Source organism: Ictalurus furcatus, chromosome 13 (genome assembly GCF_023375685.1).
Source record: "Ictalurus furcatus strain D&B chromosome 13, Billie_1.0, whole genome shotgun sequence".
NCBI lineage: Eukaryota > Metazoa > Chordata > Actinopteri > Siluriformes > Ictaluridae > Ictalurus > Ictalurus furcatus.
The window spans coordinates 24763839-24787318 of record NC_071267.1 but is presented as its reverse complement, the minus strand read 5'-3'; the positions used below and the strand labels follow the sequence as shown (position 1 = coordinate 24787318).

Here is a 23480-nt window from a genome sequence, read left to right as displayed (position 1 = left end):
AATCCCAGGAGATCAGCAGTTTCTGAAACACTCAAACCAGCCCATCTGATACTAACAACCAGGCCATGATTAAAGTCACAGAGATCACATTTTTTCCCCGTTCTGAAGTTTGATGTGAACATTAATTGAAGCTCTTGACCTGTTATTTTTTACATTATTCTGATGCCACATGACTGGCTGATTAGATAACTGCATAAATGTGCAGGTGTACAGATGTTCCTAATAAATTGGATGATGAGTGTATTTCCATAGTCTACTGTATATCGCTGCTGTAACGAACCAAATATATATTGAAGATTTTGACTTTTTTTCCACACTTGTCGTTGTCATAACATTTAAAAAAAATGTGTCAGTAACCAGAACGCAAGTTTTTATTTATATATTATTGTTATTTTTAACTTTACTCAATTTTAATGCAACTCAGTGTGTAACTCTTGTTTAAAGAAGTGTTGCAGTGTTTGTTGCTTGTTATTTAGTTATCAAATTGTTTTAGTAAAAAATAAGAATGAAAAGTCTGAATAGGCCAGATGTTTTTATTACATAACCGTTGTGATAATGAAACCTCAGAAGAATTTGGGAGGAGAGGATACAGATGAGTTTAAACAAACAAACAAACAAACCTGTATATGTAAGGATGAAACTTATTTATGATAAGCTAAAGTGCATAACATATTAATGTGTGATATGACTACAAGTATGCTTTCATGATTTCATTCTCCTTTTTTGTCTATTTCAGCAAATGCAGATTGAACAGAACAGTGTTCTTTTACACATGCCGTGTTATATTAAAAAAAAAAAAAAAAGGAACAAATACCTCACATAATAAATAAATATAATAAGATATACACACAACACATTTTAGACCCAATAATGAAAGTAAAAAAAAAGGGGATTTTTTTTTATACATAAAAACTATATTTTATGTATACAGAGATTGGCTTGGATTAATAGCAGATATAGAATTTATAACAGTAGAGAATTTTAGTGTACTCCAATGTACATTTATGTAAGATGACAAACACACTAAACCTGAGTGTGAATAATATTTTCATGTTTCAAGAACACATGAATGTTCTTCAAAATGAAACATTTTTCATAAAAAATCAAGCATGATAGTTGGAATGTGTGAGGGTGAATCGATTGAAAATATTGTGACATAAATGAGAGAAACAGTGAATTCAATTTATAGAAAAATTTACATTTTTATGTTCTTTATTCTCAGTAGCCTGTTCTACTGCTTTCTTGAACCTGATACACTTATTAATGTCAACTTGGCCCTGATGTGTTTTGCTGGTTGACAGTTCAGGGCCCACAGTAAATAGGCAGAATATGTCTGTACACTTTTGAATAATGAGCCTTATATTTAATTTATTTTACAGTTTGAAAATGTCTGAGAACTGGAAACTTGCAAACCTGGAACTTTCTAAAAATGCACTTTGCATCAGTTGGACTGGTTATTATTATTATTATTATTATTATTATTATTATTATTATTATCTATAATAGTTTGTCTCAGGAATATATTGATATATTATTTCTTAGGGAAATGACTATTGTTTATCATTTATTAAAGATCACCCTGCTGGGGGGGAAAAAAACAACAATAGAAGAATTTGTAATGGTTTTAATGATTATAATGGGAATTGTATTGATTTTAATGGAAACTGTAATGGTCCCTGTGGGTCTCTACTGGTAATTTGTTGCCTTCTATTGTTGGCATGTTATGTCTAGTTTATACCATTAAGGACCAATAATAGTAATGGTCTTTATGGTTAGCTGATGGTTCTAATGATGTTTGTACTGGAAACCATTAGAATTTCTGTGATGGTTTCTATTTTTATTTTTTCCAGCAGGGCAAGAATATATGACACTGTATTGAAGTTTAAAACGGATTAAGCTTTTGGGAAAGCACTTCGGTACTGTTTATGGGAAGAAAAATCGCCAGAACAATAAATGACTTTCTGTAAACGAATATATAGTTAGTTTAATATTTTATCAAGTTATCCTTGTCGAATAAAAACTAGTTTCTATGTAAAACAACACCGAGGTTGGCGTTTTGTTTATTTATGTTCCAACGTCATCACCATGAATCCGGAAGTTACTCCGGGTTCATGGAAATACCCGGAAATACTCCGCGCATGCGTACATCAAAAAAGAAAGCAGTCCTCGAAGCTATTAACAGTTTTAGCTAAATAGCTTGATGGCGGTGATTTTTGTAATTTAATAAAGATGTCCAAAGCGCCTGTACAGGCCAGTGCATCGGCAGGCAACCTTGGACATTCATCATCATCCTCCTCTTCTTCACCTCCTTTGTCTTCTCCCGCCAACGCTCTGCACGCGCAAACGGAGAAGCCTCAACACTACACGTACGTTAACGGTAGTACACACACACACACACACACACACACACACACACACACACACACACACACACACACGCTCTAGCATTGCTCTGTAGCATTTTTAACGTGCAGAATTGTCTGTTAAATCCCAACTGTCTTTATAGGAGGCCTGCAGGTACAGAATCCCAAATCATTTCATGCTTCCTATACTAGTGGCTTATATATTGGGCGGCGTAATGGTTTTCAGTGCCCTACCTAGTGCACTTTGTGTCCTGTAGGCAGCCGTTTGGAATACGGCCCGAAAATCAAAAACAAAAGCTAGCAAGTTTTTGAAGTTAGCTAGCAAAACGTTAAGCGCTAGCTGGCCGTATTTGTTTCACTACTGGAATTTTATTTTGCGTAATCATTGTTTTAAATATATCTTAGCGAAACATTAAATATAGCCTACTCATTTTTAAGATGCATATAGCTAAAGAACAGGTGCTAGAATTCTTAGCTAGCTGTATAAGCTAAGCTTCCTTTCCTAAAGGGTGATGATGGAATGCACTTAAAGTACATCTGCACATCATTTTTTTTTAAATAATTATAAAAATTTAACAATAAATATACATGTTGTAAAATGTCCGAGAAGCTACAAAATGGCGTAAGAATATTGCTGCTCTTTGGAAATAGTAACATGTTATGAATATGCATAATATGCTAATTAGAAACGCCCACGTGCCCTTGTGTTAAAAGTGTTGAGAAAACGTTTGCTTGTAAATAGGCAGACGTGATTTTTGCGCGCGATGCTGACAAATTGTGCCAAAACGTCCATACATACTTGCACTCAGCCGCCTATGAGGAGTCAATCTGTAAAAAAAAAATATATATATATATCATCTTTAGACAAAAACACCAACCTTAAACAGTTCTGTGTTTATATTTGCATATTCATGTATGTGTTGGCCCCACCCCCTGTTTTCTCTCTCAGATATCTGAAGGAGTTCAGGACGGAGCAGTGTCCTCTGTTTGTGCAGCACAAGTGTACCCAGCATCGTCCTTTCACCTGCTTCCACTGGCACTTCCTGAACCAGAGACGGAGACGGCCCATCCGCAAGCGGGACGGCGCGTTTAACTACAGCCCCGATGTTTACTGCGTCAAATACGATGAGGGCACAGGGACCTGCCCCGACGGAGACGAGTAAGAAGAGGACGACCCTGCTGCTCTTCTCGCTGTCACTTATTTGTGCAAAATCTGAGCACAGGCTCCCAAAAAGCATGGCGGCGTTAAGCCTAACTGTCCATGTTACGTTGCTCTTTGTGGTATGATGCTTTTGGGAAATTCCCAATCGTGTTGTTGTTATTAAAGGAATACTCCAGAGTTTTTCAGGCTAACCTCTCTCTACATCATCTGTAGCATATGTGCAGATATTATGGGCGAAACGTTTTGACATGTTTTCTCGCCATGCGACCTGTTTAGTAGACTTACTTAGAGTGGAAGTCACTTTTAAAGGGTAGGGATTTTATTTTTTTATTTAAGGGTCTTATAGCTGCTATGACATAAGTATGTAACAAAAACTGACTTCCACAACATGCAACTATAAAGGGCTAAAAGGTGTGGAGTGTCTCTTTTTTTAAAAAAAAAAAAAAGTTTGTTTATTTATTTATTTGAATTATAAATATTGTCAATGGCAAATCACTGTGGGTTTTTTTTAGAGCAAATAATTTTTGTTTATATATGATATAACATATTTATGTAGGCATGATCACTTGTGGATACCCTCCTTCTTAAAAAACGTAGATAATATGACAGAAATTGCTTTATACTGTATAGCTTCAGTGCTGGAAAATTGGATAAAGCATATATACACACACATCAGTTTGATCGTCATTTTTAAAGATGTAGCTTTAAATGTCTTATCATATATTTTGATTGTTTAATGGCCGGAGTTTAACAGCTCCCCCTTGCGGGTGCATGTAAAGAGTAAACAAATTCACTTATTTACGGAAACGTTTTGTTTAAAATATTGTCTTAGGCTGGAAAAAAAAACACTAAACACTGGTGTGTTCTTTTTCTTGTCAAACTAATGCTCTTAAAATGGATGATTGTTTAGTGTTAGGGTTTTTATGATTGATGTAGAGTATTTAAAGGTATATTGTTACCAATGTAGTGTTAGTAAAGGTCATAATATTAATGCTTTCATGCCTGTTAGTCCGTTTTACCAGTCTGAATTGGACGTGTAGGGCTGACAAACGTCATTGCGATACAATGATCGAAAAACAAATTGAGTACATGTAGAAATCACACACTCACACATGTCTCGTATTAAATCAGCCTAGTTTCTTTATCTCTAACCGTGTGCATTTTGTTTGTGTCCAGATGTCCTTTCCTGCACCGGACAGCCGGAGACACGGAGCGGCGCTACCACCTGCGTTACTATAAGACCGGCTCTTGTATTCATGAGACGGACACGAAAGGCCACTGCAGTAAAAATGGCCCCCACTGTGCCTTTGCTCACGGATCTCACGATTTGCGATGTCCCGTCTATGATATCAGGTGCAACACAGCTTTCTTAGACAGCACGTTTAGACGTTGGTTATTGATGGGTTGTTAATACTACAGCGTGTCCCAAAAGTCTCCATCTACATTACCGGTCAAAAGTTTGTGGACACTCGACTGAAATGTTTCTCATGATCTTAAACTTTTGATCTGAAGGTGTGTGATTAAATGTTTGAAATCGGTGTCGTAGGCAAAAATATAATCGTGCCGACGTATTCGTTTCTTTCATTAGTAAACGAACATTTTATTTTCGAATCAAGTCTTTTTTTTTTTTTTAAACGTACGACTCGGAGCAAAATATTTCCGAAAAGCAGCCGATAAGTGTCCAGCGTCGGTGGGAACTCCTTTAATACTGTTTAAAAAGCATCTCAGGGAAATCCCTCAAGAAATCGCGTGAGAACACGCCAAGAATACATTTCTGGAAATTCTATGCAAAAAGGATGCCCACTTCGAAGATGCTAAAATGTTTGATTTATTTTGGATTTTTTATCACAACATAATTCCCATAGTTCCATTTGTGTTACTGCACAGTTCTGATGACTTTATTATTCTTCTAAAATGTGTGGGAAAGGTTTAGCTAAAAAGTGTTCATTTCCCCCTCCGTATGGAGACTTCTGGGACACGCTGTAGTAATGGTGTTAAATGTGTGTGGTGCAGGGAGGCCCAGGCTCTGGAGGTTCAGACCGGATCCGGTTTGATGGAGAGCGGAGTCGGGGATGGACAGTCCGGGTTAGTGGCCAGCGCTGCTCTTATAGAGAAGACTCTGAGTGAGGAGCCGCGATGGCAGGGTGAGGACCACCGACCGATTTACGCGCTCTATCGTTAGCTAGTCGGTTGTGCTGAAGTCACGTTAAGCTAAGATCATATTTAAGTTAAAGTGGTGCAGCTGGCTAAAAATATTGTATGGGTAAAGCATGACTTTTCAAACGTTTTGTACCTTATATAATTAAATGTATCCCCTGAACCCCTCAATACACATTGTAAATGTATACAATATTATTTTGTCTATTTATTTGAGCCTGTAGAGCTTTCTATTCCTGAACTTTCCATGAACAGATGAACTTTAGGTCCAGGCTGACATTATTCATAGGCAACTCGCTTGAGTTTTCATATTAAATCAAATTCGAGTGACCGCTCAAATCATTTAACAAGCAGTACGTTTGTTAAACGTTGCTGTTTAATAACAGTGGGTTGGGATCGTCTCTCCTTTCTCGCTGTGTGCAGATAACAGCTACGTGTTGTCGCACTACAAGACCGAGCTCTGTAAAAAGCCTCCTCGTCTGTGTCGCCAAGGTTACGCCTGCCCGTACTATCACAACAGCAAAGACCGCAGGCGCTGCCCTCACAAGCACAAATACAGGTACGTACCAAAGGAGCGGTACAGAATGAAAGAAAATTCGAATCAGCTTCAGATTATATCACTTACAAGAGTCGTCAAATTATTTGCATTTTAATTGCTTAAAAGTGTTTAAAGTGCACCTATTATGGTTTTTCACATATTACCTTTCATGTAGTGTGTTATAGAGCAGTTTGTGAAGGTAAAACGGCTGCAAAGTTTCAAAAATCAAAGCGCATGACATACGGAGTTATCGACTCCCAAAAGAAGGAACCGATTCTGAACAGCTGAATCGAGTCGTTAGTGATTCCAGACTTTACTTCCTGTACTAACCTACGTAGGTTTATAACAAAAAGCCCCGCTTCTGGTCTTCATCGGCTGCTCGCTGAAAGACAGAGCTGAAACCCGTTACGGTAGTGGGCGTTTCCTTTTTGAAAGCGGTAGACCAATCACAACAGACTGGGACATCTGACCAATCAGAGCAGAGTATGCTCCCTGAAAGGAGGAGTTTAGAACGAATCCTTTAGAACGGATCATTTAACGAGTCGTTTGTGACAAGGTGGGGGGGTGTAATGCTGTTTAAATTATGAGCACGATAAAGTGTTTTTTGACCGTGGGTGCATGTAAATCTATTAAAATTAGGCACGTTTCAAAACCATAATAGGTGCGCTTTAATGTTTAAATGTACTTATTTATTTACCTACAGCAGTAATTTCTCGTCACTGACGTATAGGTGGATTTTTACATTTTATACATTACACGTCCTTTATCACACCTCACACAGAAGCAGAGTCAAGAGTCAAAACAGTGAACTGCTTACGAATGATTTTGGGTCTGTGTATGTTTGCGTTCATTGCTTTTTTTGTTTGCTTTAAAATGAGGGGAAAAAAGTTTAAGTGCTGCTTTAACTAAAGATCTTAATGGTGCATTTTCAGCAGGTCACAATTTGCCAGGTCAGCTCTGTTCACGCTGAAACGTACAGCAGCTTTTTTTTTCACATTTCCATTCATGAATATTTGATTTAAAACATTTCAGAAAACGGGATCCATAAAGTATTTTTTTTTCCCTAGACATTGTGATTTCTAGACAAGTTCGAAACAATTCTAAACCAGTCAGTGTTTTGTTTATTTAATAATAATATAATAGCACGTGCTAACAAAAATAAAATAAAAATCAGTTCAATTTCATTTGGAAAAGAATGAACGCAAGGTTGTCCGTCCCTTTTAGGAGACGTACTTTCATTTTTTTTGTTTCATTTGAAAACTGATGCATCCTTTTAAAAATATATGAAAATAAGGAAAATTATTTGACGCATTTTTTTTTTCTGCATCAAGACACAATCCAAAAAAAAAAAAAAAAAAAATGCCGAAAACATGTTTCAGCTCTAAGCATTCATTTTTCAGTCCCTCCAGGATTTCGTGGCTTTCCGATCACAGAAAGTAACGCAAAATCAAGCAAAATTCCGCAATATTCGGATTAGCTCGCAGTTTTTGTTTTTTTTTTTCGAAATTCCAACAGGTTTGGGCCGTGCCACTGTGACATCACGACGCGCATTCAACCAAAGCCGCCTTCGATTCACGTGCGTCGAACACGTGTACGGCTAAAAGGTCTCGTTTACCAACAAACATCACTGCGAACGACCGCACAAAACAATTTCGTGCGATTACGATTTCGCGAATTCAAGTAGTCTTCCGCGTTAAAAAAAAAAAAGCACAAAACAAGGTTGCATCGCAAATTTTTTTAAAAAGCCACGGCATAATCCAGCGTTGTACGGACTGACAAATGGATTTCCTTTGTTTTTCAACGTGCACATTTCGATAGCATTTAAAGAATGGGCGGGTGGGGTTATTTATTTATTTCTACACTTAGTAAACACACACTACAACAATAACGATATGAATTTTACTATATTTAAGTACTAACGTACTTAAACAACGGCACAAACATCTCAAGAAATAGTGGTCACAGTTTTCAAGGATCTCTGATGTAAAAGATAATTGTTACTTTTTTTTTAATGGACACACTTGCGCACTGAAACGTGTGTGTGTCTGTGTGTGTGTTTGCTTTTGCAGAGCCTTGCCGTGTCCCTCAGTGAAGCACAGTGATGAGTGGGGTGACCCGAGTAAGTGCGAGAGCGGCGAGAGCTGCCAGTACTGTCACACACGTACCGAGCAGCAGTTCCACCCTGAGGTACTGTACACCATTCCTATATCAACATCGACGTTAGATAACGGCTCTAACCTCACCATGAACCTCGTCATCACGCTGCACTCCGAAAACTACGTTTTGTAATCTCTAACTACTGCGTCGTTCCAGACACCGTTATATTATCATATAAGCAGAGGTGCCGACGTTTACAGTTTAGCTGAAGTATTTACGGTCTCGTTCCAAGACGACAATATCGGTGATGAAAATGAATTTTTCTGCTTTTTCGACTTTTTCTATGCTAGCTGTGCCACTCTCTAACAGTGTTGGGTAAGTTACTTAAAAAAAACAAAAAAAAAAGAAGTAATCCACTAAAGATGACTAATTACTACTTTAAACTTGTAATCTGATTACAGTATTGATCTGATGACTTTTTACATGCAGTAATCACTTTCAAAACCTATCAAACCTTCAAAAATACACTACAAAGTGAAACTCGTAGTTCTTTCAGTAAATTTTGCGTGCGTCAGTGTATGACACGATCAGAAACAGTTGGGTTGATCATAAAACTTGCCTCGGGTGTTGTCACTGTTTGTCGGAATACCAGACCGATAAAATATAAAACTTTTCTAACTAGGCTAGTTTGGTGTCGCTAGCCAAGTGGAGGCACAGCTAAGCTTTCATTGAATGGGTTTAGCTGCTACAGTGCTTTATCTTTCCTTCTGCTCTGCTCATATCATGTTCACGGAAACTGGAACTCATATAGACGTTGACACACCTTGTTTTCCTGCTCAGTATCAGAGGATGTTATTGTTTCAGTTTCAATCTCTTTACTGCTTTAAAAAAAAAAAATCAGCATATATCTATTTCCCCTCACACTGACTGTGAGCTAGCGTTCGGCAGAATCGAGAGACTTTCAGCCAATAAGACACGAGTGTTTCCACGTATTTTCCTGTAAACCCTGTCTGATTGGTCTCGCCTCCGTTCACTGAAGATATAAAATTACAACACCGACGTCTTCTTTTGACGATCAGTTACGTAGTGACGAACCGCTCCAAGTGGAGAATTATTCAGGGCTGAAGAAAACATCTTCAGGGCAAAAACGCACAAAACGCGATTTACTTTAACAATGCATTTTACTTACTATTGTTTTCTTAACAATAAATTAAGAACACGAGTAATGCAGTTTTATTTAACGATCTATTCAGAACAGCTTACAGCATTACTAGTGCTAGTGGGTTTGTTTTGTAGCCTGTCTAACCAGCTCTGGTTCTCTGTGCAGATCTACAAATCCAGCAAATGCAATGATATGCAGCAGAGTGGCAGCTGCCCCAGAGGGCCTTTCTGCGCCTTCGCCCACCTCGAGAGTAAGAACTCTGTCATTACACCAATTATAGCTTGAGCTGTGTGTGTGTGTGTGTGTGTGTGTGTGTGTGTGTGTGAAACATCATGGTCTGTCTATAGAGAATCATAGGCTACAACCCTGCACACCACCATCTAGTGTCAGGTGTTTGGCACCCAAATGAAATATATGCAAGATCTCGAAAAAGGAATCGTGATTATTTCTATGACAGCTGAACTTTCACAATTGTGTGAATGCGTCTCCCCCACCACCACCAGGAGCGAGTATGAGCGAGGATCAGCCTTTCCCAGAGTGCAGCTCTTCTCCTTCATCAGCCCTCACTTCAGCAATCACAGACAACCCAGAGCAAAGCCTTCTGGGAAGGATTCTGTACGAGGACACCTCTATTTTGGATCCCCTCAATTCCATCTGGGCAGGAGAAGTGGGTTATGGGAAAGCGCCAGGCTTTGAGCGGGAGGATCAGGTATGGGGAACTGTTCGGTAAATTTCTAGTATATATTTAGGCTCAGATTTGTATACACTTATACGCTCACCGTCCGCTGTATTAGGAACACCTGTACACCTGCTCAATTATGCGGTTGTACAGTCCGCCAATCATGTGGCAGCAGCACAATGCGTAATTCAGTGTGTAATGCAACTACTGCAACTACAGTGCTTAAGCACAATCATGCCAATACAGGTCAAGAGCTTCAGTTAATGTTCACATCGATCATCAGAATGAGGACCTTGTTTTATAAGATTGTAAAAAGAGATGCTTTTCTACTCACCACGGTTGTAAAGAGTGATCATATGAGTTACTATATCCTTCCTGCCAGCTCAAACCAATCTGACCTTTTTACCTCTGACCTCTCTTATCAATAAGGCATTTCTACCCACAGAACTGTCGCTCACTCGATGTTTTTTGTTTTTCGCACCATTCTTCGTAAACTCGAGATTGTTGTGTGTGAAAATCGCAGGAGATCAGCAGTTTATGAAATACTCAAACCAGCCCATCTGGTACCAACATCCATACCACGATTGAAGTCACGGAGATCACATTTTCCCCCCTGTTCTGTGAACATTAACTGAAGCTCTTGACCTGTATCTGCCGTTTTTATGCGTTGCGCTGCTGCCCCGTGATCGGCTGATCGGATAACCGCTTAAATGAGCAGGTGTATAGGCGTTCCTATTAAAGTGGGCAGCACGTGTATGTGACGTTCCATGATTCGTAGTAAACATCCCCAATCCCAGTAAAAATATTAAAGAATCAGAAGTAGAATCTAAACATTTTTAATTAGTATTGAAAAGGTACCATCTCATCTCAGGGTGGTTTTTTAAAAAAATTATTATTATTATTATTTATCTGGTAACCGAAATTCCTTTTTTTTTTTTTTTTTTTTTCATCTGTTTTTTTTTTTTTTTTTTTTGCTTTATTTATTTATTTTTTTTAGGCAAAACATAAGACGTATGCAATGGAACATCGCAATAAAGAAATTGGTTCACATAGCAAGCCGGTACTATTATGTTTTTTCATTTACTATTTTGTCATAATTCAAGATTTGCTTATTTCCAGTTGTTATATTGCTCTTGTTAATAATTATTCTTTTTTTTAAATAGTATATGATGTCTTTGCTGATGATCTACTCTTGTAGGAGCTGTCTGTGTTTCTACCAGTGGGCAGCCCCCTCAGTCTGTCGTCCAGTGTGCCCTCCAGCCTCGCTGCGACTCCTCCCAGCCCAGCGCCTTCATCTAGCATGAATGCCAACGCACTGCCGTTCTACCCCACCAGCGACACCGTGGAGTCTGTCGTAGGTCAGTGCACCTCAGAGCTGCTAATGGATAAAGGCGTCTGGTGAAAAATGTCAGGCTTGCAGCTGCTACCTAAATGTAAAATAAGAAAAATGCGTGTCATCCTAAGTGGTATTTAACAAGGATGTGTGTTACCAGGGATATGAATAATGTGTCTCTTACAGCCCACTACCACTTCTCCTGTCTGTGTTAATTATTTGGTGGGATTTAGTTTTTTTATTTTTATTTAAATCTCCTTCTCTCTACTTGTATGGAAGCCCATTTCCGCCACGGAGAAAAAAAAAACTGGTAAATGCGACTTTACATCTCGCAATTCTGACTTTTTCCTCGCGGTATAGACGTCCACTCGGGAATTAGTGAATTACAAAGAATGCATCGACAAAGCATCCTTCGTTCTCTATAAACAGGATACATAAGAACGACACTCATCAGCTAGTCGAGACGAGGAAAACCAGACGTTAGCGTGCGCTCGCTAACTGAAGTCTAAATTGCGTAAACTGAAGTGAACAATTCCGAGATGTAAACTAGTAATTGCGATGTGGGGGAAAACGTTTTTTTTAAAAAAGTCGCAATTAGCTTTTTTAAATATTTTTTTTTTCCATTTAATCGCTTGGCAATAAAATAAGATATAAACCACGTCTGGGCATGCTGTTCTGGAAAAATAATCAACAACAGGGTGGAGCGATGCGGCCAGAGACGAAGCCGAGTCACCGTTACCAACCCGAAGTTGATTATTTTCTAATAACGGCACATTCCAAAGTGTTTTATTCACCTTTTAAAGTGGCAATGTTTCAACGATTGCGTTTTTTTTTTTTTTTTAAACCGTTTATAGTTATATTTAATGTTGTGGAACATCTGAGACAAGTTCCAGCTTGTCAACGCTTATGCCATAGTGCTAAAACCAGTCGCTCTTCCTTGAAATGTATTTATTTTTTTTTTAAACAGCAAACACAAACTCCTCTTTCGGTTACAAAGCGCTAACACTGGAGACTCGTTCCCTGAACGCTAAATAAACGTCTCCTCAGAAAGCTTCACAATATCAACCGTTATTTTAGTGTTTATAATATCAACAATTAAAAATAAAAAAATCTGTTTATCATCAGGCTTAGATTTTGTAGATCGTCCGTCACACGAGCCCCTGTGGACGAGCCGACACTACAGACACTACACGAACTTTATTAGAACAAGTGCATTAATATGCATTAAGCTCTTATAGAAGGTTAATCGATACCTTTGGGTCAGTCAGATTTGAGAATTCAACAGTGATTTTGAATCATGTGAGTGAAGAAGGCTTTCGGGGCTCATGCTGGTACTGTGGGTGTATATGTGTGGTATTGTATTCATTTATTTATTTTATCTCCTCTTGTACAGAGTCTGCACTGGATGATCTGGACCTGAATGCGTTTGGAGTGTCAGCTCTGGAGAAAAGTCTGGAGAGCAGCTCCATGCCCAGCATGGGACTCCTGTTAGGTTAGCATGAACCCTTCCCCAGTGAAATGCTAACCTGTTGAACATTGGCTGAACGCTGTATATTAGCATGACCACCTCATATGCATATTAACCAGATCCTGCTCTCTTGGCTTCATTATTAAAACCTTCGTATATTCTTTAGAGCATAGCGTAACGGTGCTCGTTTATTATTTGAAATATATTTCTTGTCGGTCTGAACAGGAGGAAGTCAGCTTCAGAGTTCGGCTCCTGTTAACATCCCTGGATCCCTCAGCAGCCCCTCCCCTTTCCGATCTGCCTCCCCGTCTCCTCCAATCAGAGCTCATGCTTCTCCATTTCTGTCTGCCCAGTTACCACCGCCCACCCAATCAGAGAGCAGCTTTTTGGGACCATCTCATAGCTCTTTAGGTTTGCATACTTTTTTTTTTTGGCATGAATATAGTTTGTTAATAGCAGTTATATGTACCACAGTGCTGTCGAATTCTTGCATCTGATTGGTCAGAAAGTGTTGATCAACTTACTATAGCAGCAGCTCGGAGAGTAGTCCCGACTTTATGTAACATAACGTAATCTGTGTTTATTAAATTAAATTTGATTAAAAAGCCGTATTGTCTGTTTATAAGTGATAACAGGAACTAGCTTGTCTCAGATGTTTCACAACATCATAGTTACATAAATGTCTCTATAAATGGATTAAAAAGTATGACGTGCTCATTAATATATTAAAATCTGACATCGTTGGCAAATTGCTGTGATATTAGACGAATATAACACTTTTGGACATGCTTGTGTGTGTGTGTGTGTGTGTGTGTGTGTATGTAACTTATGCATTCGTGATGCTGTTAGTGTGTGTATTTACATATGAAACGTGTATCCTTCGTCTTTTTTTGTATGAATCGTGGAGGTCTGAATGGAATGAGCAGTAGTATCTGGGAACATTTTCCCCTGGGCTGTTCTCCCGGGACACCCCCAGCCCTGCTCTCCGCCGGAACCATGTTCTCCGAGGCCTCCCGTCTCAAACAGGAAGTGGAGGAGGCTCACAGGGTGCTGAAGCACTGGGACCACAGCTGGAGGCAGATGTCTCAGGTGGGTTTGTGTCAGATTTCTTTGGTGTTTTATTATCATTTTTTTTTTGTATGCATTTATTCTAACAGAATTTCTTTGTGTCGCTGACGATATATATATTATGAGTGTGCAACAGGCGCAAACTCTGTGTCAGCTGTTCATACCATCTGTATGAATTTCTGATGAAAGTTGTTGTAATTTGTGTACTAATAATCATGTGTTGCTCATTTAAAGGAGCCTTTGTAGTTATTTTTTTTTTTTATTATCTGTGAGGTGAACTGCAGTTTCAGTGAAAACAATAACAAGCTGCTCCGTCCCTCTAACCGACCACACCCTCTGTTGAAGTTATACATGCTTCACGGGTTGCCTTTTAAGGAAAAGTCAATCCTTTCAGGATTTTGCGTTCAGGATTTTGATTTAGAGTTTTTTTTTTTGTGATCGTTGTGGCAAAAAAAATGCTTGATTGTGCTGCGGCTTTTTTTCCCCCAAATTTTGCGATGTAACTTGCAGAGTTTTTTGTCCTTTTTTTTGTAGAAAACTACTCGGATTGGCGAACGTCCAATCGCACGAAATTGTTTTGTGCGGTCTATCTCAGTGATGTCTGTTGGTAAACGAGACTTTTCGGCCGTACTCGTGTCCGACGCACGTGAATCGTAGAGGGCTGAATGCGCGTCGTGATGCCATCACATGACACGTTTAGGCACAAATCTGCGGAAAAATTGCAAGCTCCTCCGAATATCGTGAAGTTTGCTTCATTTTGCGTTCATTTCTGCGAGCGCAAAATCATGAAATACTGGAGGGACTGGGGAAAAACTCATTTCCAAGCCAGAAAAATGTGAGCTGCCCAGAGGCCTCACATGGCTATATCACGAATCACAATATTTTGAAGCTATATTTGGAAAGCTATTTATTAGAGACTGTACCTTGAAAGGAAATGAAATAATTTCACCTGGACACTATAGAGTTGTACCTAAAAACTGCTGCTGTAATCATTAAGATAATGTAAGACTTGCTTTTTCAGCGTGTGTGTGAGGTACAGAGTGAAAGCCGACGAGTGGTACTTAAAAATTCAACATGCGACGCTTTTGCATCGATGCATCGGATCGTTAGTTATTTGATCGATACCTCGATTCGTATCGATGCATTGCTACACCCATAATATTTATATATTGATTTCATAAAAAATTTTTTTTTAAAAAAGCACAGTTTCATGGTGCAGTCAGTACTGTTTATTTTTGTAGTAAAGTTCAGAAGTAGTTTACTTTGAGCGTTATGTTTTCATTCATTATAAATTTTTAAAACTCTCGCTTGATTAATCGGTTATTGGTAGCGCCGCCTGACTTGGTGATCAGGTATCGGTAAAATCCACTGTCGCTCGACTTCCGCTCGGCGTGTAAATGCATTAGGCTAAAATCTTAAGAATACAAGACGCACAAATTGACAGGCTATAAATTGTCTCTTCATGTATTTGGAGGTGGTGTATGTGTGTGCGCGTGCTAACACAGGTGTGTTATCGTGTGTAGTCATGGGCGGTGCTGAAGGCTGATGCAGAAGAGGCTCGGTTGCTGGCAGGCCGGTTGGGTTTGGAGGCGGAGCGAGCACGTCAGGCTGAAGAGGAGGCACAGGAACAGGTCACGCTCCTGGAGGAGGCGCTGGAGAGCTTACGCAGCTCCGATAACCCCCGACTGCAGGTACACCAGCTGCAGCTGTTACACAAACTCCCACTCGGCTCCATCTGCAGTCTGCAAACTCAGATCTGCACCTGCTTACGGACGGTGGAACAGGTAAAACACACACACACACACTCCCATTCTGTGTTCCAAGACCGTTTTTACCACACCCTTGTTGACGTCCTCATGAATTTTGTAGTGTAATGAAGGGAACTTGATGAGGATACATTAAAACAGTATAATAAACACACGTGTCCTGTTGAAATGCTGGAGCTGTTTCTGTGGTGAGTGAGACCTTAATCTATCTTCTCTCTCTCTCTTTTCTTGCTCTGCCCTCTCTCAGGCCGTGTACAGGAAGCAGCGGTTATGTTGCGTGTCGTGTGAGGAGTTGGGCTGTGTGGCGTTGCCGTGTCAGCACGGTGTGTGCTGTGAACGTTGTGCGGCCTCGGCCGAATGCCCCGTGTGCTCCGGGCGCCAACAGAGCCTGAATCTACCCCAGTCCTAACCAACAGCCATATAATACCGAACCGTTCCTTACACTTAGCACTGAACATCGCTCTGAGCTTCAGCATCCTCCTCCTGGAGATTTAGTTCAGTTCCAGCACAAATCCAACACAAATCCCGCAGCCAGTTGCAGTAGTTGCATGCACGTTTGATTGTAGCCAGATGTGAATGTAATTTGGCACTACAACAAAAAAAAAAAGCAAGTTGCACAAAGTCAGCATAGTTTTAGTGTAAAAATGTGTATATATTTTTTTATATATATATAGTCTTGGATTGAGTCAGCCGCTTCAGGTTTCTTTGTTGCTGTTGTTTGATGTTAAATTCTTATTAAATCGGTTAAAAACCCCAGTTTCAAAGTCTCAACTGAGAACCCCAAGCATGTCTTGATGACCAAAGTAAACATCCCATAATATGCGTATTATTTTATTCTTTCTCTACCATGGCAGGGTTGAATTCTCGATTCTGATTGGTCAGAAAGTGTTTGTTTTTTAAAAAAAAAATTATTTATATTAAGACACTCGTTCTGAGACGTTTCTGTAGTAACGATTTAAACAGCGACTCGTCTAAAGATTTTGGGTTTTTTTTTTTTTTTGTAAGACGTTATTTAACACTTTGGGAAGGAGTCGTCAGTGCGTTGTAACAGTCCAGGATAAAGCTGTAACTTCAGCAGAGACGGCTGGTTAGGGAATGAATTACGCACAGAGTTTAAGGAGAGATTTATTTAGGAGCCCGAATTACGACTAAATTGAAGTTTGACTGGTGCGTCTGGCTGCTTTTTCACATATATGTTAAAATGTAAAGATATGATGAATAAGCTTATAATTATGCTGTTTCTAGGGTTATACGGAAGCTGGATCTCCAGGAGAAGGTTTGAAATGGTCGAGTAAAAACTTTTTTTTTTTTTTTTTTTTTTTTTTTTTTTTTTAACCTCAGCTGATCGTTCTCACTCCCTGATCGTAAGAAACAAATAGAGGCAAAAATGAACAATATGAACGTTTCAAGTGCCAGATTCACAACAGTGACACTTTCTGCACTGATCCTTTTATCTTACGTCTCTCGAACACTACTCTTCAAACCTCTCGTCTTGATCCAAATCGTTTTCGACGCTATGACGTGTCCTGCTTTCACACTCCTGAACATTTAAACCATGCGCACTCAGAAAAAATACCGTACGATAGTACCCTTCTGTACCTTTAATGTGCATCGACTTTGATACAGCGTACCTTTAAAGTTGATTTAAGATACTTCAATGGTTTTTTTTGGGGTTTTTTTTTGAGTAAAGCTTTAAAGGTAAAAGATACATACTAAAGGTGCAAAAGGAAAGGTACCGTTTAGTACCTATTCATCACGACTCGGCACATAGCTCTCCGTTCGTTCACTGTTCGTCTTCTAGCGCACTGTTTTGGGTGCAGCGATTTTGTAGTGTTGTCTGAATTCTCAGTATTAGTTGGATTCTTACCCATAGTGCACCATAAATCTAGGGTACACACGAGTACCACAATGCATAGAGATTTCTTTTAACTCGGAACGTTTTGGTCAAAATGGACACCAAAGCAGCTGACTTCATATATCCTGATAATTGTGTTTTTTGGGTTTTGTTTTTTTTTTAAACTTAAAAGCTAATAGAAACTTTTTAGTGGCATGTTTAATGCAACTTTTTAAAGAAAAAAAATCACTTTTAATACTGAAGTATTTTTATAATAAGCAAATTATTTATGTATCCAGTGCAGCGTCTCCCTCACTGCTGCCCCCTATGTACTGCTCTGTATAGATCAGTCTTTATAGTAAATAGTGAACGAGTAGGGTAACGAAGCGATTTCAGACACGGCACAAGAGCAGTACAGAACACGAGTTCTTTCATATTCAGTTCTTTTTTCCCCACTGTTTAAAGTTTATCGGCAGATTCACACAGCGCGGTTAGATTCCAGGGCGACAACATGCACACTTTAGCATTACATCTCATTTAACGCACCTGATTTAAGCTAGGATGAATTTGGCACGTTAGAAGACAGTCACAGAGATATTTAGGGCTTTCGCTTTCTATCTCTAAAGCCTGGCTTTATACCAGTCTGAGATCTGCTCCTCTTCTCCCTGCTTCATCCACACACACACATACTTACTCACACTTACTCACATATGGCTGTTGGCTAGTACCGCTTTGTTTCTTTTCAGAAGTCCAGAAGTAAATAACTAGTGGTAAAAGGTGTTCTTTTTTTTTGTTTTTTTTTTTAAACTGAATTTTTAATATTGTCGTTAAAAAGAAAAATGGTGGGATTGTCTGAACAAAAGTATGAGCCATATGAATGTTTATCATCAGCACTTATTTCAACTGGATTGTATTTCCATTACTTTTCATTTAGAAATAGATGTTTGTGTAAAAACAGGATTTGCCAGACAGACCAGGAAGTGTCAGAACAGCCAATCAGATTATGGAGATTCATGGAGGTTGAGATTAACAATACAGTGTCTGTGAACGTGTTGTTGGAGGAATGTTCGGGATGCACCAATCGGATACCGGGTACTGATACGAGACCGATATTTGGATCGCTTTTGGATCAGATTTCACTGTGAAAGTGTTCGGTTGACTGCCCCACCACTAATAATAATGTACTTATATAAGGCACAACTTGTCTTTAACGTAACTCTGAACTCCAAATGAAGTGTGTAAATAGTTATCCGTTTTCCGTTGGCTGATTCAGATCGTTTAGGTCTGTGTCTGGGTTGCGTTTTATAACAGAACCGTTCTCAGAACCCGCGTATAAACCGGATTTGGGATGAGTGACGTCACTAAACGCCAAAGTTTATGCAAATTATTGATCGATCACATGATCCCCAGATTTTTCATTTCTTTTTAGCCACCAAACCTGCATGATAGCTAGCTAACTTTGCTAAAGTTTTGATTATAGTTTGGCTGCTGTTTAAATTAAGCAGTGAGAATTGCGACTATGCAACTGAAGACTCCCACGTGTCTCGAAACCCGTGACAAATGCGAGCCAGTTTTCTAATTTTAGCTTTAAGATGTGAAATGTGAAATTTTTTTAAAATAACAGCACGTCCCGAAGTGTTTTATCCTCCTCTTGTATCACAAGCATTTTGTTGAGAATCACTATTAATAATGTGGTGCGGAATGTTAGCAAAACAAGTTATGTATTTCGTCAGTCGGAGATGTGTTTTCTAAATTTCTGGCCAATCAGATTTGAGAATTCTTCCTCGCTGTGGTGTGAGCATAATTAATAAAACGGTCGAGTTAATATTCCACGTTCAGGGCTACAGAAGCTCTCCGAGATCAGACTCGATTATTCGACTTGACCAGCTGTGATATCGGTATCGTATCAAAATCGGGAATACTTTGGTGCATCTCTCTCTTTTAGGATATTTTTTCTGAATGAATGAATATTCACGGTGTTGTATAATTTGTCTACACAGATCTGGGATTTCATTCGATACCGCTTTAAACGTCTTCGCTACATGAAGCGGTGTAGCATTACTGAAAGCGATCTTCAAGCGTTTTGGTATTTTGTTAGGACAGGTGTTTAATAGTGAAGCTTTATTTAGCGTCTTTTGCGTGCACTGACTCCGCCCACCCGTTACAGTACGGTGTAGAAACATGGAGTGTGATACTGCACAGCCATTTTGGATAATATGGTATCACGTACGGAATAAAGTGTGTAAGGTGATTAGCACCTTAGTACACGTTAGTTTCTATCACGAAGGGCTGCTACACAGAGTAGTGTTTTCTCGCTAATAAAGAGTCCTTCAGCTGATCAGGAGAAATCACGTTGGAGCTGTGCAAAGAGTTTACATTGAACTCCTCCTTTTTATGCTTTTCAGATCAGAGCTTCACTGTGAGGTCTGTAATCGTCTGCTCGAAACCATTCAGTATTTCATTCTGATTTTCTACAAAACAATAAACAAATGTATATTTTTGGATTAACACGTCTCCAGTCACTTGTGTATTTATATAATGAATATATTTTAATGAAAACAAAAAAAAGTACAGGCAAAGCTTTACAGAAATAATAATAATAATAATAATAATAATAATAATAATAAAACATCAAGCAGAGATTTCACAATGTCACAACACCATTCATATTAATATAATTAATTCAAATATTTTAATGAATAAAAATGGTTCTTAATCATGGTCCTGGAGTAAGAACGTTCCTGCCTTCCATGTTGTCATGTTTGCTCTTCTCTCACACGCCGTATCTAGCTAGTTAATTAATAGGAGTCAATATGGGTGTGTTTAAAGTTACAGAAACCAAGAAAGGAATTCTTTTTTTCATCCACAGTTGCAGTGTATATGAGATTACCAAACATGAGAATTTCATCACATTTCCTATACTGACTGAGACAACAACAGAAAACCTGTTTATTATAAAATATACAGTTCAAATGTGTAACTAAAGCCATATTCGAAAGGGATTCATTTTCCTCCTGGATGTGGAGTCATTAAAATGTACAAGACGGTGGCCTGACTTACAGGGACCTGTGTTACGAAGCAGTGTTTTCACATAATTCACTTACAGCATGTTCTATAAAATAAAATAAAATAAACACCTAGAACACTAGAATGTAAAAGTATCCAGATAAATACAGAACAATAGTGACAGAGATGATCCTTTCTAAAACCTGTCTCGCCTCTTCATCCCCCTTTCACCGTGTCAGGTTTCTTGAGATTTGCGTTCTCTCTGTCTGCGCAGTTTGACGAAGGCCTGAGCTTCACGCTCGCTCTTTCTGCCCTCGAGCATCTTCAGGGTCAAGTCACCTGTGAACACCCAAAGGAACTGTGAGGTCTTCATTAACATTTCACCTTAATAATAATAATAATAATAATAATAATAATGATGACATCATCAGGATTTTTTTTTTTTTTTTTTGCTGTTGTACCCAGGACTCAGGGTACATGCCTAAATGTAAATAGCTGTGGGAGAAAAGGAAACTCATACTGTTCGGTTTGGGGTGCAGCAAAGGGAGGCGGATCTGAGCGGGGGTGGGGTCAGGGCATCCTCCTCCTCCTGCAACTCCAGGCACCGCCTTCAGAGAGAGAAACGCCTCTCCTTCAAAGTCGTCACTGCGCAGCGCATCGTAGTCCAGCACCGTCACCAACAGGCACGCTCCGGCCGACTGACACTGCTCTAAAGACACAGCACTGCGCCCCCCGCAGCACAGGAGGTCAATTAACACCACAAGCACTTAACCAACACACACACACACAGTCTAAACAGTATTAAAGAATTGCCTTTTCTTTTAAAAGAAAGAAAACTAAATCTATACTCATCTGTAGCATGCAGACAGAACCATAATTATTGGCACCCTCGTTAAAGATTTTTTTTTTTTTTTTTTTTTACCCAATCCAGTAAGCTTGACTTTATTAAAGATTTTATGGATTAACTTACAACTCAAAGGACTCCTCAAACAGCGGGTTGAGGTCCCGGTTCTTGACCTTAGTCGATCGTATGTCCACCTGTGGGAAACTATGCCTCGGCTCCAGAGACAGCTGAACAAATGGGTCACTGAAACCTGTAGATTAAAAAATATATATTTTTTAAATCACTGTGACTTTAGACCTGAATAGCAGCATTAGACTGAGATCACTTCAATCTCTATTTTATTGTAACGAACGATAATGAGAAAAATTGAGAACAGCGAAATCTCCATTACTTTTAGGTGCTGGAAGAGCACTGTTAACCTGAATTTAAAAGTGGTTTCAGTGGTGACGAAGTGACCTTGCCGTAAACAACATCCTGACTATTTCCAGTTGATAAAATGTTCCTTGACTACAAATTATCTCCTAATGTTAAAACAAAGACAAGGTTTGTATTGGGTTTCTATCCAAAAGGTCCAATATGACCTTTGATAAAACATTTCTTCAAGAAATAACATCTTGGCATTCCTGTGTGCTGTTTAACTCTTAAAGCACATTGATGCGGTGTAGCTGTGTACCATTGGAGTCCAGGGGAATGAGGTTCACTGCATTCAGCACCTCCACATGCAGTTTGGACTCGGAGCGCTTGTACGAGGTGATGAGCGTTACTGCTCCGTATTTCTCACCGTGACACACTTTCTGTTGAGAACACAAACATTTTGTTCTGGAGGTGGCAACTTAAAAACGCAATTATCATCACCTTTTACAGCTCTGTGCTTGGATAAAAATTCTGTAAAATGAGTAAATATTTAACTAAAGGCACTTAGTAATACAGTGGATATATATAAGTCTACACACCCCAGGATAAATCATGTCAGAAATTTTTCCAACCTCAATGTGAAATTACAACAAAAAAAAGTTGAATAAGTGTGCACACCCCTAAGCTAATACTTTGTTGAAGCAGCCATTGATTTTATTACACCACTCAGTCTTTTTGAGTAAGAGTCTATCAGGGTGGCACATCTTGACTTGGAAATAGGTTCCCACTCTTTCTTGCAAAAACATTCTAGATCCATCAAATTGTAAGGGTATCTCCTGTGCACAGCTCGCTTCAGGTCACCCCACAGTTTTTTAGTTGGATTCAGGTCTGGGCTCGGTCATGGCTAGGTCATTCAAAAACATTGATCGTCTTTTGCTTAAGCCGTTCCTTTGTTGATTTGGATGTATGATTTAGGTCGTTGTCATGCTAAAAGGTGAAATCCCTTTTCATCTTCAGCTTACTAGCAGACAATTGAAGGTTTTGCACTAAAATCGACTGTAATTTGTAGCTATTCATGATTCCCTCCACCTCGATAAAAGCCCCAGTTCTGGCTGAAGAAAAGCAGCCCTAAAGCACGATGCTGCCGCCACCATGCTTCACCGTGGGTATGGTGTTCTTTTGGTGATGTGCTTTTTTTTTTTGCACTGAACAAACCTTTTGGAATTATGGAATTATATTATACCTTTTGGAATCGGTCTCATCATATCATAACACATTTTGCCACATGTTTAGGGGTGATTTAGTTGGGCTTGGATGTTTTTTTCTGAGAAAGAGCTTCCATCTAGCCACCCTACCCCATAGCCCAGACATGTGAAGAATATGAGAGATTGTTGTCAGATATTCTTGCAGCTCCTTTAATGATGCTGTTGGTCTCTTGGCAGCCTCCCTGGTATGTTTTTGTCTTGTCCTTTTGTAAATTTTGGAGGGACATCCTGTTCTTGGTGATGTCACTGTTGTGATCCATTTTCTACACTTGTTGATGATGGCTTTCATGGTGTTCCATGGTACATCTAATGGGGTTTTGGGAAATTTTTGTATACCTTTCAACAAGTGAGATAGCATGTGTCCTTTGTAACCATAGCAGTCGG

The 23480-nt window shown here is 39.1% G+C and overlaps 2 protein-coding genes across 3 annotated transcripts in view; one reads left to right on the top strand and one right to left on the bottom strand.

The window, feature by feature from the left end:
- The first annotated feature begins 635 nt into the window (after positions 1–635).
- unk (unk zinc finger) lies at positions 636–19209 on the top strand. Of its 2 annotated transcripts, XM_053639471.1 has the most exons (15): positions 636–2366; positions 3313–3522; positions 4702–4878; positions 5539–5669; positions 6106–6241; positions 8290–8407; positions 9645–9729; positions 9983–10188; positions 11156–11218; positions 11357–11516; positions 12885–12983; positions 13185–13370; positions 13867–14048; positions 15551–15811; positions 16041–19209. In XM_053639471.1, the coding sequence occupies exons 1-15, from the start codon at positions 2230–2232 to the stop codon at positions 16200–16202; spliced, it is 2313 nt and encodes a 770-aa protein (XP_053495446.1). In that variant the 5' UTR covers positions 636–2229; the 3' UTR covers positions 16203–19209. The 2 variants fall into 2 exon arrangements, with proteins under 2 accessions (XP_053495446.1, XP_053495445.1); XM_053639470.1 differs by lacking the exon at positions 636–2366 and having other exon boundaries at positions 2956–3522.
- Positions 19210–20383: 1174 nt separating this feature from the next.
- The window catches only part of unc13d (unc-13 homolog D (C. elegans)), a 30544-nt gene continuing 27447 nt past the window's right edge, over positions 20384–23480 (bottom strand). Inside the window, exons 31-34 of the mRNA XM_053639469.1 lie at positions 22151–22271; positions 21604–21727; positions 21154–21356; positions 20384–20972 (exon numbers count right to left, since the gene is read on the bottom strand). Coding sequence (XP_053495444.1) covers positions 20869–20972; positions 21154–21356; positions 21604–21727; positions 22151–22271 — 552 coding nt within the window. The 3' untranslated portion in view covers positions 20384–20868. The remainder of the gene's footprint in view (positions 20973–21153; positions 21357–21603; positions 21728–22150; positions 22272–23480) is intronic.